Raw genomic sequence first — 15,574 nt, forward strand, 5'->3', positions numbered from 1 at the left:
TCAGCTGACTCAGGGTGAAGGCAGGGGACACCCTGGACACCCAGGTCACCAGTCTATCACAGGGCTACACTTAGAGACAGACAACCAAGCACACTCACATTCACACCGACTGACAATGAGAGGAAGCCAGAGAACCCACGCTGTATGGGGAGAACATGCAAACTCCATGCAGAAAGATCCTGGGTGTCCTCATTCAACACTTTTTTTTTTTTTTTAATGAAGATTTATGCGTGGGGTATTCAATGAATTGAGGCCAAATGACCCATTTGGCAGTGCCTGACAAAGATCTCTGTTAGACTGTGTGACATTTAAATATCAGCAGTGCGGAACTTGTTTTATGACTCTTTCTCCTGTTTTTTTGGGGGTTTTTTTTTTAAATCTCTTTTAATCTAGTCCTCATGGAAGTTTCAGAGATGTCTTTGTGTTCGTCAGTGAGGGTTTTTTTTACTTGCCTTTTTTTCAGAGTGTATCAGTTTGAATCTTGCTTAACAGGAATGTCATTAAAGAGTAGCAAAGGGTGCATCTGATGCTGAGAAATGTTCATTTTCCTCAATATGTTTTTATCACTAATTGTCACAACAAGTATGACTATATTGTGCGGTGGTTTTAAAAAATAGGTTCGGAAACCCCCAGGATGGTCGTTAGATAATGGTCACAGTCAAATAAAATTGAGAAACGATTAGACATAGCATATTTTGGCCTTAGTTTTTGACAAAAGATAACAAAACTACGTGAGTCTGCTGCTCCTACGTACTGTATGTTTTCTCACTACTGCAGTTAATACTTGGAGAATACTTTGATGTATTCTGCTACTGGCTTCTATTAAGTTAATATAAAATAATGTTATGGTTGTTAGGCAGCATTTAACTCACAGGTGAGCTGGTGTGCTGGGTTGACAGAGAGGCAGGAACTTCATAGATCTGCACATTCTACAGGAGCCAATGGTGTAGAGGTACATCTTAGCCACTGTCAGGCTAGAAAGGATTATTTTGTGGAAAGATGCTTCTAAATTCCAATGACTTGAAATTTATTGTTAGGATTGATGACAATTCACAGAACAGGGCAATTTATTTATTTCTGATATGGAAAGGAAAAACAGTAAATTAGGAAAACAACTCTGTTTTTGTCAAGAAGGGTTTTGTTTTAATTTCTGTCAACTTTTAAGATAATGGCTTCAATTATGGACATTTTGAAACTTATTAGATGAAGTTCTGCCACTAAATTTACATTTGTTTTATGTTTAGACAAATATTTTTTATTTATGTTATATCATCTTGTGTTTTTATAGCAGCATCACTCAGTGTAACTGTATATCTGTGTCGTAACATCCGGTGTGAGTGTCGATGTTTCCGGTCTTCTTCCTCAGCGCAGCACAACAATGGCGTCCTGTAGCGAGGTTAGCATTTTCTACCTTTTAACGTCTAACTATACATTTATCTTTAGAAGGTGGCAGATTATGGTCGGTAAATATATTTCTCTTGGATAGCGGTGTTCCGTTTTGCTGACAGAGACTGTGTTTCAGTTCCACCCTTGTTGTTTACAGGCTTGTGTTTGTTGTGATGAGCTAACCAAGGTTAGCATCTATGCTAACTGACGTTAGCTCCTCGAGCTAGCTTGTTGTTGACTAATGTTGTACCGTTGTATTGCTCTTGGTCAGTAAACGGTATATTCTACAGCTTATAATCCATAGATAATGGTAAGTGTATTTGCAGGAGTCTGCCACAGCCACTGGAGAAGAACAGACTGAAACTCTCGCGTCCGAGAAGAGAGAAGCCAGACTGCGAAAGTTTCGAGAGCTACATTTCAAACGAGTGAGTTGTTTAACTTCTCTATCAGGGAAATTCACCCTCTAGAAACAAATGCGTGTTATAAAGCGTCCCATAAGTTGTTGGCTACGTGGTGACAACTTGTACAGCTGTGATTTATTTTGTTCATTTGACAGAAGGGACAGTGATTAATTGCAAAATGTCTTATTTACACTTCAAGTAATGCCTGTTTTACCTCCAATAACTAGTCATGTTTAGGTACATGCTCTGTTCCAGATCAGTAGTTGCTCAGGTTAGAGCTTGTGATAGACCCACTTGCATGTTGTTACTTGTACAACCTTTCATTCTGTGTTGTTTCCTCTGCAGAATGAAGCACGGAAGCTTAATCACCAGGAGGTTGTGGAGGAAGACAAGAGGCTGAAACTGCCCGCTAACTGGGAGGCTAAGAAAGCCCGGCTGGAGTGGGAGCTTGCTGAAGATCAAAAGAAAAAGGCATTTTAATCTTTACTTTTGTGCTCATAAACTCTACATTACTCATATAAATGCATATTCAGAACGAAGTTAGATGTTGTTGAACAGCTTCATCATGATCAGCCAACAGCTAGTAAGGTTGTAGACTCAGTTGTTGTCTGTTTCTCTCCTCACATTGATCTACCTGTTTAGAAGTTGAGTAATATTGTAGTTTATTGTAAAGCAAAATCAATGTATTAATGAGTTTATTTTCTAATATAAATATTGCAAATGTGGTAGATATGTGTAAATATATTAGTCCATATGTGTAAAATAAAAATCCTAAGTCTCCATGGGACAGAAATTTGTAGAACAAAAAAATATAGAATCATATCGTATGATTCTGGTCATAGTTAAAACAGTATCTGAACGTTGTGCTCATGGATCGTTCTGAAATAATTATTAATTCACACTGTCTAATTTTTAAATATGGCACAAACGGAAACGCTGTTAAGTTTACAAAGGTTGCAAGTAATTTTCACAAATAAAAATGCATGAGTTTTCATTTTATACTGAGTACAATACATGCATGGACTGCTATCACGTAACAGCACAGTGTACTAGACACCTAGGTCCATGCAGTCATCTACTGCTGGACAGTTTGCTCTTGTCACTGAATATGGTTCTTTGTGACTCTGGTTTTATAAAAGGGTTGTTGTCGCACTGCAAATTTAATTTGGGATCAGATCAAATGTTGGGAACATTGGTGCCTAAAGCTTACTGCACAATTCTGCACATTCTGCCTGCTTTGTACTTATTGAAAAAATGATATTTGACACTCAGGACTGTGCTGATCGGGGGGAGGAGTATGACAGAGTGAAACTGCTGGAAATCACAGCTGATGATGCAGAGCGATGGGAGAGGAAGAAGAAGAAGAAGAATCCAGACACAGGATTTGCAGGTTGGCAGCTTCCCTCCAAACACACACACAGACACACACATATTGTTCACGCTGTGCTGCATGCACTTTGTGGAGTGTGAGATGGGTTCTAAAGTAAGAACAAGGGTCGATTCGATGGTGAAATGATTACAGCACCACATGGGTGATAGACCTCAGTAGCTGAATCCAAGACTGAACTTCCAGCTGGCCAGACTATTACTGCACGTCATTCCCCTGCTCTCTCTTTCCCACATTTCCTGTCTGTCTCTGCTGTGTCTATTATTTTTAAACAAACTGATGAGTCAGTAAGGATGTCATAAGAACCAATACATTAGCACTACACTGGTTCTTATTTTCTGTGGTACTTAAGGTACCAAAAATCCTACAGCTGTCCCAGGTGGCTTACTGGAGACAGGGATTACCTGGAATGATGTTGGAAAGTCCAGGTGGAGTAACATGTCCGTAGTGGATTTTAAAAAAAACTCTGCAGAAGTTGTGGTATGGAGATATTTAGTGGCTGAGCCGGTGATCAGAGTCCAAAATTTGAAGAAAATGACCGTTGAAAACACCTCAAATTAAGTCTAACTAGATTTGTTTAGGCTGATGTGGCAACAGCTCATAACATTAGCAAGCTACCCTGTCAACTTTTTGTTGTATGTGCCAACACTATGTTTGGCAGTTCCTGTGGTTTTCCTAATGGTCTTTTTACAATATCAGCCTGAGGAGGATGCTGAACAGAGAAGACAGCACCACGGAGTAGATCATAACAGACTGTGAAGATTTTACGAGGCTCCGAAATTATGGAGAAAAAAAAACTAACATGAAAGTTTGCACAAGGAAACTGCATGAGTGAGTTTTAGAACACAGTATTTTTTTGTTTCAGATAACTGATTCATTTCACTGGTTTATTATTTTTGCCTTGGTGTCGAGGATTTTAGTAAGAATTTTATGAGGAAGTAGTTTATCTCATGGTCAAGAGGTGGTGTGTTTGTTTTTTATCACCTTATCTTTAACATCCATCCACCCATTATTTATACACCGCTTAATCCTCATTAGGGTCGCGGGGGGGCTGGAGCCTATCCCAGCCGACTTAGGGCGAAGGCAGGGGACACCCTGGACAGGTCGCCAGTCCATCGCAGGGCCACACTTAGAGACAGACAACCAAGCACACTCACATTCACACCTACGGACAATTTAGAATCACCAATTAACCTCAACATGTTTTTGGACCTTGTGGGAGGAAGCCGGAGAACCCGGAGAGAACCCACGCTGCACGGGGAGAACATGCAGAAAGAACCCCGGTGCCCCCACCGGGACGCGAACCGGCAACCTTCTTGCTGCAAGGCAACAGTGCTACCAACTGCGCTATCTTTAACATATGAAATGAAATTACAGATGAAGGCAACTAAATCTGTTTACCTCCTTGCTCTTTTGCCAGTAGTATTCAGTGAACAGGCGGAATAAATATGTGCAGTTTTTTCTGTGGTTCTTTTGGCTTGTGTGGTAAAATGTTGTCACAGTATTCTAGATGGCGGATAGCTGAAATGCCATATTCCCCCTGATTTACTGTCCACTTGGTCACTTAAATTCCCTACCCACAGCACAATGTACAGTTTGTTTACTGCCTGAAGTTCACGGTTTACCTCTTCATTTGTTGTATAAGGTTTCTTTTTTTAATCAGACAATGAGTATTTTTTTTTTTAGATAGGAGCTGTTTTTTACCTTTGACATGTTTCGACTGTCACTCATGTCTTCCTCAGAAACATCACTGACGCCTGTGGTGACATGTTTTTATCAGCTGGTGGTTTCCTGGAGGCGTGACCTGCCTGGCAATCTGTCAGATTTGCCCGACGGGCCATGCCCCCTGCCGCCCGGTAGTCTCTGCTGGAGAACGTCTCATGTCATGTGTGGGACAGCATGAATGTCCCCTTGTCACGGTTCATGGTGTCTTTGGCTCACCTCTTGATTTCTATGGCCTCCTTGATCCAGCGTTTAAATTTAGTGTCTCCTGCAGAGACCACCGGGCGGCAGGAGTTGTGGCCCGTCGGGCAAATCCGACAGATTGCCCAGCGGGTCACACCTCCTCCAGGAAACGACCAGCTGATAAAGACACGTCACCACAGACGTCAGTGATGTTTCTGAGGAAGACTTAAGTGACAGTCGAAACATGTCAAAGATAAAAACAGCTCCTATCTAACAAATAATCAGTCTGATTTTAAAAAAAAAAAGAAAGAAACCTTACACCTAAAATCAGAGTAGACAAAATGAACCTAATCACGCTCTTCATTTGTTGATATTTTGTCAAAGTTGCACTGTTCTTTTGAATTTTGTGGTTTTTCTACCATCAGTAGAAAGCGGAACAGATGATGCTTAACATGACCAAGTTTTTACGGTTTCAGATTTCTAGTCCAAGATGGAAAAGAGCTTGGGGTCTAATGACACAGCGCCCTGCTCTTTAGTCACACACAACAGCATGAACACAACATTTAACATTGACTTGTCTGTATGAGAAACCCTAAGGATGCCAGCTTTTGATTAGCCGGTACACGCTGTCACCAACCACATATTCAATTTAACAAATAAGCAGCTGTGTAAGGCACAGACTAAAGACAGCGGTCTTATTTAACTTTAACTGTTATAGGAAATCTAATCTAATAGCAGATTTCTTCATCAATTAGAGGGAAAGATGTTTCTGTCCCTTTCATGTCTAATATGATTGTTGAACTTTTTTTTTTTTGAACACACTGAAATACTCATCGCTTAATGATAGTATTGACTTTGGAATTCTTCTGCAAGTGTTCATAGCTACATCAGGAAGTAGCATTGAAGTAAAAGGCAATTAGATCAAACAGCTTTATTTTAGGCATGGGTAACCCTCCTGTCACGCTATAGAACCTCAGCCTGTTCATTTAGTAAATCGTAATTTAATACAATTTACGCTCGAGGAAAGTGGTGCACCGTGATACTGGTCTTCTATTTTGTTTTACTGTGCTGTAGCATGTGATCATTAGAGAGGTTTTCCACATTATTGCACAGTGAAATGCTGGTATTCAAGGTGGCACTGCATAAATCTTCCTCAGCTGCATAGTATAGAGAAATACTGGCTGTAATGTGAAGACCTGGATCCTAATCATGTCAAACTGCTCCCGGTTTAATCTATTGAAAAAAGACTTGCTGTGCTTTCTAAATATGGCTGCCATCTGTTGCATCAAAACCTCCTCGGAATTAAAACCTCTGGGGAGAAAATTATCACCAGAGGGTCTTCAAGGGAGGAAGGGAGGAGGAGCGTCGCCTCTTCATCCCTCCTCCACTAGCCTCAGGTTATGCTGCTGAGCCTCGTGCCTGTTTGCTGTTTGTTCCGCTAATTATAACTCTTCTATTTTTTTATTTTTTTTTTCCTCCCCGTCTCACAAACACACAATGGACTACAGGTTATGCTGAAGCCCAATTCCGACAGTACCAGAGGCTCACCAAGCAGATCAGACCAGACTTGGAAACTTACGAGAGGCAAAGGGAGGAAAGGTCAGTTCAGCCACTCTTCCAACTTCCTGTGCTGTGTGTGTGTGTCGTTTAATACTTCATCTGGATAGTCAGACAGCCCAAAAGGGGAAGACATGTCCTCTGGCATCAAAACAATTCTTAGAATTCCCATTAAAAGGACCCACAAGAGGGTCACTGCTTTTAAGACCATGACTGTGAAATTTCCTGTTAAGTAAAATGAATTGTAAACATTAGATTCTCATTATGAGCCTTAAATTCACACATCACATGTGCATATAGCGTTTTCTCTGTGTTGACGCATGCAGCCCCCAATTTGCCCTGGGTTTAGTTTTGACGTAGCTGGACACTATAGAAATAATTTAAAGATTTTAAAGCGGAAAAGCAGGGCATGCATGCGAAGGTCACAGGGGAATTCAGTGCCTGAAGGTTTTTCACTCCTAAAAGCTGCCACATGCAAAACCGCGAAGGATGCACCATCACAATAAGCCCCGAAGCCCCATCATTCTGTCTGCTTAGGATGACCACTATCACAATGATGGAATAGAAAAGTCAGTTTAAGCATATTAAGATGATGATCATCTGTGGTGATGTATTTCTAATTCTTTTGCTGGTGTTCCACAGTGGTGAGGACTTCTACCCCACATCCAATAGCCTGATCCATGGCACCCATGTTCCTACAAAGGAGGGCATTGACCGCATGGTGGAAGACGTTGAGAAGCAGTAAGTCACGCTCAACGGACAGTAAATAAAAGAGATGACGTGTCCTTCACTGACCCATACTTTGTTTTATCTGTCTGTCAGGCTGCCCGTTCTGTACTAGCCTTCCTCACTGGGCAGATTGCTAAGATAAATCTTTGTACTGATTGATGCTCTTCTGCTTCCCTGTGGCTGTTCCAAGTAACAAACTATAAGAAGCACATGACCAAGCTCACAGCTAATGATGGGAAAACTCTGGCAAAAACAATCGATATAAGAAAGATAATTTGTTGAATGTAAAATGCTCCTAAATTCATTTTACTCTCATGACCTCGTTTAAGAGAAGCATGGGGGGTGCGCAGAACTGTTTGGGCTCAACCTTGGTGATTATGATTGACTTCGATAATCCAAACAAGCCAGGATGTTGTTTTTTTTCACCCCATATATTTCAGAATGACAGTGAGTTTAGTCAGGCCTTTTTTACCTTCGGCCCCCCCCACTTTTGTTTTGGGGGCATTTTCGGCCTTTTCGGACCGGGGGGCCTTTTTTCAAATTTGGATGTTTCAGCGTGGTAAGTTTTGAAGTGGATTTTGGAAACCAAGCTCGTATGGACAAAGAAGGAAAAAGCAGCCTGAACTGAGTGGCCAATGGCAGACACACAATGTGCATCCGGTGACGCAGACTACTGTAATGAAGACAGAATGCGTCGGGCAGTGAGGCTCACCCATAATGAATGTAATGTGAGTTTTGACAGGAGCTGAAGTTGAGTTTGTTGCCTCCAGCTGTCTTTAGTAGTGGGTTTATTAAATACCTGCAGCATCATACAGGATCTCCATGTGATTGTCCAGGGAGGCAAAGGTGCTCGCATTTACACACGTGAAACGATGGCAGTACCTTCAATAATTACAAACTATAAATTATGCCAACAAGGACACAACCTCAGTCAGGATCTAACTGAGACTACGTACGTTTCTTTACATCTGACAGGTGAGCTTTCACAAACAGAGACAGGGTTAGTAAGCTACGGTTAAACTCTGGTTACAAAGTGGATTTAGATTGTAGTCTCTTGTTCAACAGTGCTTTATTATGTATTACGTCGCTTGATGTACTGTCCAGTCTTGTGTATAAAAAAAATTTAACTGTGTCTGAATGAAGTCCTGAGGAACTTCAAAGTAGAAGTGACCCCTGTCTGAAAGACAGAACGCCGCATTTTAACACACTGATGAAGCCAGCATTTTTTTGTACGCCATGTCTGAAAAAGGGCTTCAGTTTAGTCTGTGCTACAGAAGTCTCTTTCACCTTTGATTACTCTGGTCTCTCCCTGAGCTGTTCTGTATCTGAGACAGTCTCAGGCCTGTGCTAGGGATGCAACTGTGGGGCATTAGACAAGGATTGGGTTGCCAGGGAATGACGCACAACAATGCTTTGAAGACACAGTGAATCAAGAGTAGGAGCTCACAAATTGACAGTATTTTCCTTTGAGTGTGTGTGTGTGTTGAGTTTTCCATCGCCACTCTCCTTGCCAAATTTAAATGCATACCCCCAAATTATTGCCTGTGGCCAATTATTGTTATTGGATATGCCATGGATAGTGACCGTACTGGTTTATGAAATCCTCCCTAAGCTGCTTTTATTTGCTATTGTCAGGATCGAGAAGCGGGCCAAGTACAGCCGACGCAGGGCCTACAACGACGACGCCGACATCGACTACATTAACGAGAGGAATGCCAAGTTCAACAAGAAGGCGGAGCGTTTCTACGGCAAATACACAGCAGAGATCAAACAGAACTTGGAGAGAGGAACAGCTGTCTAGTGGGTCCAGTCACCTCAGCGGTTCACTGCTTCAGCTTTGTCTTCATTTAGGAGTCTCGGATTCATCAGCAAGACTCCACGTATTTACGAATTAAACAGAGTGTGTATTGTAAAGGCAGTTTTTATATCATGCAGATGTTACCCCGAGCTGAAAGTTAATACAATATTCCTTAAGCGATTTAATGTTTGGTGTTGCTTTGTACAGTATTAGAAGTTTAAACAACTCTGTTATTATCCTTATTTTTTAAATAAACCACTTCCAATTATGCAGTTATCTTGCACACTTGTTAGTTTTTCTGTGGGTTTACTGTGTGTGGTCTCATGACGGAGACATATCGAGCGTGAGAATGAAACTACCACTAACTACCGTCACACCTCGGGGCATGTTTAGCAGAAGACGTCAGCCAACAGAATGTTTGAGTGTAGGTGCACAGAGATAAGAGGCAACAACTCACTAACTCAATTTATTCATTTATCTCCATCTCTGTACTAAATTGCCCAGAGCTGCGACATAAGCAGGAAAGCCTTGTGACTGCAGAGAAGACATGCCAACAGGTTCCCATGCAAGTCTCCCGTCAAGGAGGTTGGAATGTGGTGGCATTGCACCCTCTACAGGACAGACGGCTGTTGGTGTTTGTGGGGAAGAGATACACCAACTTGGGTGAGACTAGCCTCAGTATTTATTTGAATTACATTGTATCTGGATGAGTCAATCCTCTTGGTGAACCTCAAAGAATATATTTATGGGATGTTCTCAAAGGACGCTGTTCAAAGACGCCATGACGCATGTTTATGCTTTACAGATGAAGGCCAGGGGAGGTTTTCAGCCTTTGATATCCGACTCTGTTGTAGAGCTGTTAGGGAGTGGAGTGGATTAAATCTTCAGGTTTATGATTGTGATATTTTTGTAGTCTTATCTGATTAGCCCGAGGATATTGGCTGGGAACTGAATAACGAACGATGCTGCGTTAATTCGCTGTTGTGTCTGACGCCTTTGTGTTTTTTTTCACAGCCAGGTTTTGTGTTCCTTGTAAAGTGAAATGGGTTTTGATTTAAGCCGAGGAAACATAGCAGGTTCCTACATGTGATTAGGTGGCACGACAAAAACAAACAACACGCAGCTTATTTATATGAAATCTGCGACTTGGGCAAGAATGACAAGATAAACCTGTCCTCTCTTCTTTTGATGGTTAAAAATAGGTATGAGCTTGCTTCGTGTGCAAATCAATGCATCTGATTTGTATCAAGTAAACAACATTTAAACCCTGCTGCTAGCATCAGCTCTGCTCCAAGACCTGCTCTGTTATGTATCCACTTGTGCTATCTCCCATCAAAGTAATTAATCAGAAATACAGGTCAGTTTACAGCAGGAGACACAGAGTCTGGCAGGAAGACCTGTTCAAAACTGTGATTTTACCTTTTATTACAACACCGTGGCATGTATCGCAATATCAGTCTGACTTAAATTTATTGCCACCCAGCAGATACGTTAGCTCCTAGCAATAACTCGGTAGTATTTTTTACCACGTGCCAAGAAGCTGTCGAGCTTAATAGACACAAGCTTTAGGGTAAGTGGAACGGCAGCCACAACAGCAGGATATTTATCAAGTCGCTCAAGAAGGAACACGCTCAGATTCTGTGTTTCGCTGACAATTGTAGGATTAGGTGGTTGGTGATCACCTGAGGTACAACTGGCAAAAGGAAAAGAGCTGTGAGCGTGATTTCCAGATTGTAACAGATATATTTTATCTGCCTTTTTCAAAGTAGACACTTTGGTGCTCATAGCAGGGAGTGCACAAGTGGCACCAGTTTTATTAATGGTGGCTCTGTTTGGTTTAATATCCCAGAGCAATGTTCTTACAGTCATACATTAATCACTAAAACAAAGGTTAACAGAAATGATTAAGTCTGAAACCTTCTGCAGAAACCTCATTCCTTATCTTTTATCAGGTGATACATAAACTAAGAATATACTGCCACCAAGTGGTCATCACCAAGTACAACTGATTGTACACATTTTTGTGTTTACTCATGTTCTTTGTCAGACAACAGCACCATCCTAAAGTGTGAATCCTCAACAATACTTTCACTGTAAATTTAAAGGGTCAACAAGTAAACCCTATATCTGTTAGTCTGGAGATCCATGTGCTACCTCAACATCTTTCCCAGTACACCAAGTCCATGTGCCACCTCAACATCTTTCCCAGTACACCGAGTCCATGTGCCTACTGTTGTGGATTCTCATTTTCAAATATTATTTGATGTTTTGTCTTCAAGTGATACTGCACCACAAAATCTCAATTAACAAGTGGTTAATTTAATTACAGTCGTGACACGCATCCATACAAAAGGTTTGTTGAACATTATGTGTCCTTGCGCTTCAATATCGTTACCTTAGAAGTTCTGAAACCTGAGCTCTTGGAGAGTTACCCCTAGTTGACTTTACCTCAACTGAATGCCACCTCTGATTTATGCTACTACTCACACACACAAAAAAAACCTTACAATTTGTATTTTTTTATGAAAGGTCTTTATTGAATCTATAAATACCACAGTACACAAAGGGAATGAAATAATCCCACCTGAACAAATTCTTCACTTCTTCCCACTTAAATCTTTAACATCTGAAAGAAAATGTCGACCGTAAAGGGACAAATCAGATATGTACAAAATATTTACAGTATTTACATTGTCTGTGTAATCTGCCACTCTAATGTGATGTGGTCAGAGTGTGCTTGCGTGCATTGGAGGTCCGGCCTGATTTGACTGGAACCCAGTGGCCGTACGGCTTCCTGCTCTCATAGCTGTCCACTCTGGGAGTTACCTTAGCACAAGATGGAGCTGCCACAGTTGGTTTGGCCACAGAATTCTAGAAAGAAAGAAATTCAAATGTTAGAAAACAAATCAGGGTAATGTCCAGTTTTATCATGATTAAGAATTAAGAGTTTTTCTGGTCACTTACATTAATGCTGAAAGAGATGATTTTTCTTTTTGGGGATGTGCTTGGACTCGGCATGTCGTCAGACTCCTCGTCGCTGCTCTGTTTCAAAAACAAGAAAAATGCGCATAATGAGTCATGAGTATGAAACCGATGATATAGTGAGCTTTGACAGTTTGTGAGGTTCGTAAATATGGATTACAATTACTAAAACTGTAAAGCATTTCTATTGCATGGATAAACAGTAATTAAGCATTATCTTCAACAAACTGCAGCTCCCATGCAGCCCCTCCCAACCACTTAATGAAAGCTTCAAGGACTGGCCTTGAAACAGGATAAAGCAACAAAAAAATGTAAACAAAAGATAAAAAGTAAAAAAGGTTGTCTTCTCTGTCTACAATGGCATAATGATGGTGACGCAGGTTTCCCAGCCCCTCAGCACACGCCTTGTGTACCAACTTATCTTTGGCATACGGAGAGGAGTTCTTCATCTGTTTTTAGTTCTCTTGACAGGAATAGTCATTATAACCCAGTCCACACGCCTGCGCTCCATCAGCAAGTGGTGGATTCTGCTAAATAACAACGACCCATTTCAACTGCAAGCATAAATACATTTGTAATGTCACAATTCTCTCTTGTACTTCTGTAAAGCTGAGCAAAGATCTGAATTGCTTGTGTATCATCATTATGAGTGTATCTATGTGTGTAATTAGCAGTTGTATGGACTGTCTGCATCATGTCATAATGTGGCAATCTACATCTGTGTTAGTCTAACCTCTAAGTTGATGACACATGGTGAACATTTCAGGAGTTATCAGTTAACCTTTCACGCAAACAAATATTGTCGTCACCCAAGTCACATGACAGCCCTTTAATCCCAGGTGCCGATGAGTGAAGGAGACCACTGTCATGTTATCTATGAAGACAGGAATAAATACAGAGAGTATGTGTGTTCCCTCATGGGTCCAAAGGTTAACACAACACAGGAAATTCAACACAACACAGGCCTCAAGCAAATCAGTAGACAACGGTAGTGTTTGCTGAACTTTGGTACAATGGTCAGACTACTAGGATCAATAATTCTAAAAAAAAAAGTTTGAATTAAACCAACCTTTGAAGGGTAAAATCTACAATCCATGTCCTGTGTGTTAAAAGTAATTGTCAGTGCACTGTTATGCACAAGTTGTATGAAAAGCTGTAAGCCATTCTCAGGTTCTTAACACCCCTTGCTTCATAATTGCAAGTCAAAATGGAAAAAGTACCTCTAGGCCTTTAGACTGTAAGAGAAAGTCTCATCTTCACTGTGCTGTGTTCCACTTACACCAACATTCACTCAAAGACACCCACCTGTGATGCAGTCTTTTGAGGGCCTTGTCTCACCCATGTCTCAGGCTCTGGTGACGCCCATTTGGACTCTGCTGGCTGCTCTGGTAGGATTGGTTTTACACTCTCAGGTAGGTCTAGCTTCTCCACTCCCATGGTCTTCATGGCATTGGACTTTGCTGCTTCAAGGAGTACTTGTTTATCTGTGGAAAACAGAATTTGAGAGAAAAGATTTAGTTTATTCCAAAGTCTGCCTCTCTGGATTAATTATACAGATACATACAGTAATGAATGTTTCCACATTTCATCTATTCAACTTACCATGCAAACTCAAAGTGACAGACTGTGCAGATGATCTAGATCTCGACCGGCTCCTGTAAGATCTGGGCTGGGATGGGGAACGCCTGCGTCTGTACTGGCTCACATGTCTCCTCTCCCTATTCAAGCGGCTGGGGGACCGGGAGCGGGACCTGTAGCGTCTGCGGCTTGAGTACCTGTCTGGCGTGCCTGAGCGGCTGTAGGAGCGGGACTGTGCTCTGTAACGGCGTGGCGGAGAACGGCGGCTACCACCACAGCCATATCTGCGATGGTCATCACAGCGACAGCGGGAGGATCGTCTGTGGCAACGAGGGTGAGAGCGAGACCTGGGGCGAGAAGAGGATGAGCTGCTTGATGATGATGAAGATGAAGAGGAGGACCTGTAACAAACCCTGCGGCTGCTACGTCCCCTGTGAAGACCTGAAGAGCGACTGCTGCTGCAGATGCTTCTGGATCGAGAACGAGTGCGAGATGAGTCAGGGCTCTCCTTGTCAAAGATCACATTGATGCCGTCGCTCTGACGGGCATGGGCCATTTCAGAGGGTGAGGCTGCTTCCTTGGCCATTGTTATGTTTTCTGCCACAGGCTGAAATGACAAGAAAAACTGCATCAGTATTTGAGGGGAAAAAAACAAATTTAAAGTTATCAAATCTTAACAGAGCTGGTATAGTAGTAGTAGGAAACCAGAAAACAGTTCAGAAAAACCCTTTAGAAACACCATTTAGCGCCTGTGTATGCCTGTTGTTGCATAATTGTTTACTCAGTGCTGCTCCCACCGAGCAGAACAACGTTGCGTAACTACAACGGCTGACTGGACAGCGCTGGAAATTTCCAGAGTGACGTAAGCTCAGGCTAACTCGACTAGCTGAAGCTAACGCCTGGTATCACCTAAAAGGCCTTCATAACAAAACACACAGCTCGTGGTTAAACACAAAGCCGGCACAAACCTTACAAATACACATATAATACGTGACTCTCCACAAAGCCGATAAAAGCAGTTGCACACTATTCTACATCGAAAAAAAACAAAGTTATGCTAGCTGCCGCTGTGTAACTCACCAGGTCGACTGTAGCTTGAAACCGTTTTCTGTTAATGTCGATATAAACCGCTGTGTCAAGAATATCACCTACGAAAAACGTATCACAATACAATTTACACAACAGAACCGAAATTGCTCGAATTTGTTGGTTTGTAGTCAAATAAATTTCGAAAGCGCGTCCGTAGCTTCTTCTTGCTCGAAGTTTAACGTCCAGTCGTCGTCAGGCAAATGGAGTCGAGCAGGCGGCAGCGCGGAGGCTTTTATAGGACCAGGAAGCTTCCGGTCATGTGACAACGATCCAGTTCTTTTGAACGACTTAAAGCAATCAATACGTGATGCTCGATACCACTCAGCAGCATACAATTATCACCTATGCAACTTTCAGAATTAGTAAGGTCTTTAATCAGTCTTTTACAGAGAATGATCATTTATGTTGATGTCGCAAAATGAATAAAACAAAAATGATTAATCAAATATGTATGTAGACTTAAATGTATTCCCTGTTCGCGTATTACAAGAGATATGGGAGAAATGACAGCATTTTTAAAGTTGGAATTATTTCAGACTAAACTGAATCTAATATGGGAGATGCTGTGCTCACAACAAAATAAAACTCATCTGACTTTAGTTCTATGTTTAACCCGTGTTTCACAGTAACATCACAGACTTGCTCAACTGGTGGTTCTCAGACTGTGTACCTTGAAATCAGTCACACATTGACTGGAAAACGGTCCAACCGATATCTGTTGACCAACAAAGTTAGAGAAATCTCGTTTAAAATATTCATAAG

General features: G+C 41.6%; 2 protein-coding genes and 1 long non-coding RNA gene across 3 annotated transcripts; 1 reads left to right on the forward strand and 2 right to left on the reverse strand.

The window, feature by feature from the left end:
• The first annotated feature begins 1,339 nt into the window (after positions 1-1,339).
• On the forward strand, positions 1,340-9,439 carry syf2 (SYF2 pre-mRNA-splicing factor). Its single transcript, XM_008284223.1, has 7 exons — positions 1,340-1,396; positions 1,713-1,811; positions 2,133-2,258; positions 3,060-3,177; positions 6,588-6,678; positions 7,279-7,377; positions 9,001-9,439. The coding sequence occupies exons 1-7, from the start codon at positions 1,379-1,381 to the stop codon at positions 9,164-9,166; spliced, it is 717 nt and encodes a 238-aa protein (XP_008282445.1). The 5' UTR covers positions 1,340-1,378; the 3' UTR covers positions 9,167-9,439.
• Positions 9,440-11,676: 2,237 nt separating this feature from the next.
• On the reverse strand, positions 11,677-15,034 carry rsrp1 (arginine/serine-rich protein 1). Its single transcript, XM_008284224.1, has 5 exons — positions 14,804-15,034; positions 13,748-14,330; positions 13,451-13,629; positions 12,128-12,205; positions 11,677-12,034 (listed from the first exon to the last, which is right to left on the reverse strand). Exons 2-5 carry the CDS (start codon positions 14,307-14,309, stop codon positions 11,876-11,878), a joined length of 978 nt encoding a protein of 325 aa, XP_008282446.1. The 5' UTR covers positions 14,310-14,330; positions 14,804-15,034; the 3' UTR covers positions 11,677-11,875.
• Positions 12,558-13,444, reverse strand: LOC103359043 (uncharacterized). Its single transcript, XR_520285.1, has 2 exons — positions 12,955-13,444; positions 12,558-12,672 (listed from the first exon to the last, which is right to left on the reverse strand). It is a non-coding gene; the product is annotated as an uncharacterized LOC103359043 (long non-coding RNA).
• Positions 15,035-15,574: the final 540 nt, after the last annotated feature.

This window comes from Stegastes partitus, unplaced genomic scaffold, assembly GCF_000690725.1.
Source record: "Stegastes partitus isolate 25-593 unplaced genomic scaffold, Stegastes_partitus-1.0.2 Scaffold351, whole genome shotgun sequence".
NCBI lineage: Eukaryota > Metazoa > Chordata > Actinopteri > Pomacentridae > Stegastes > Stegastes partitus.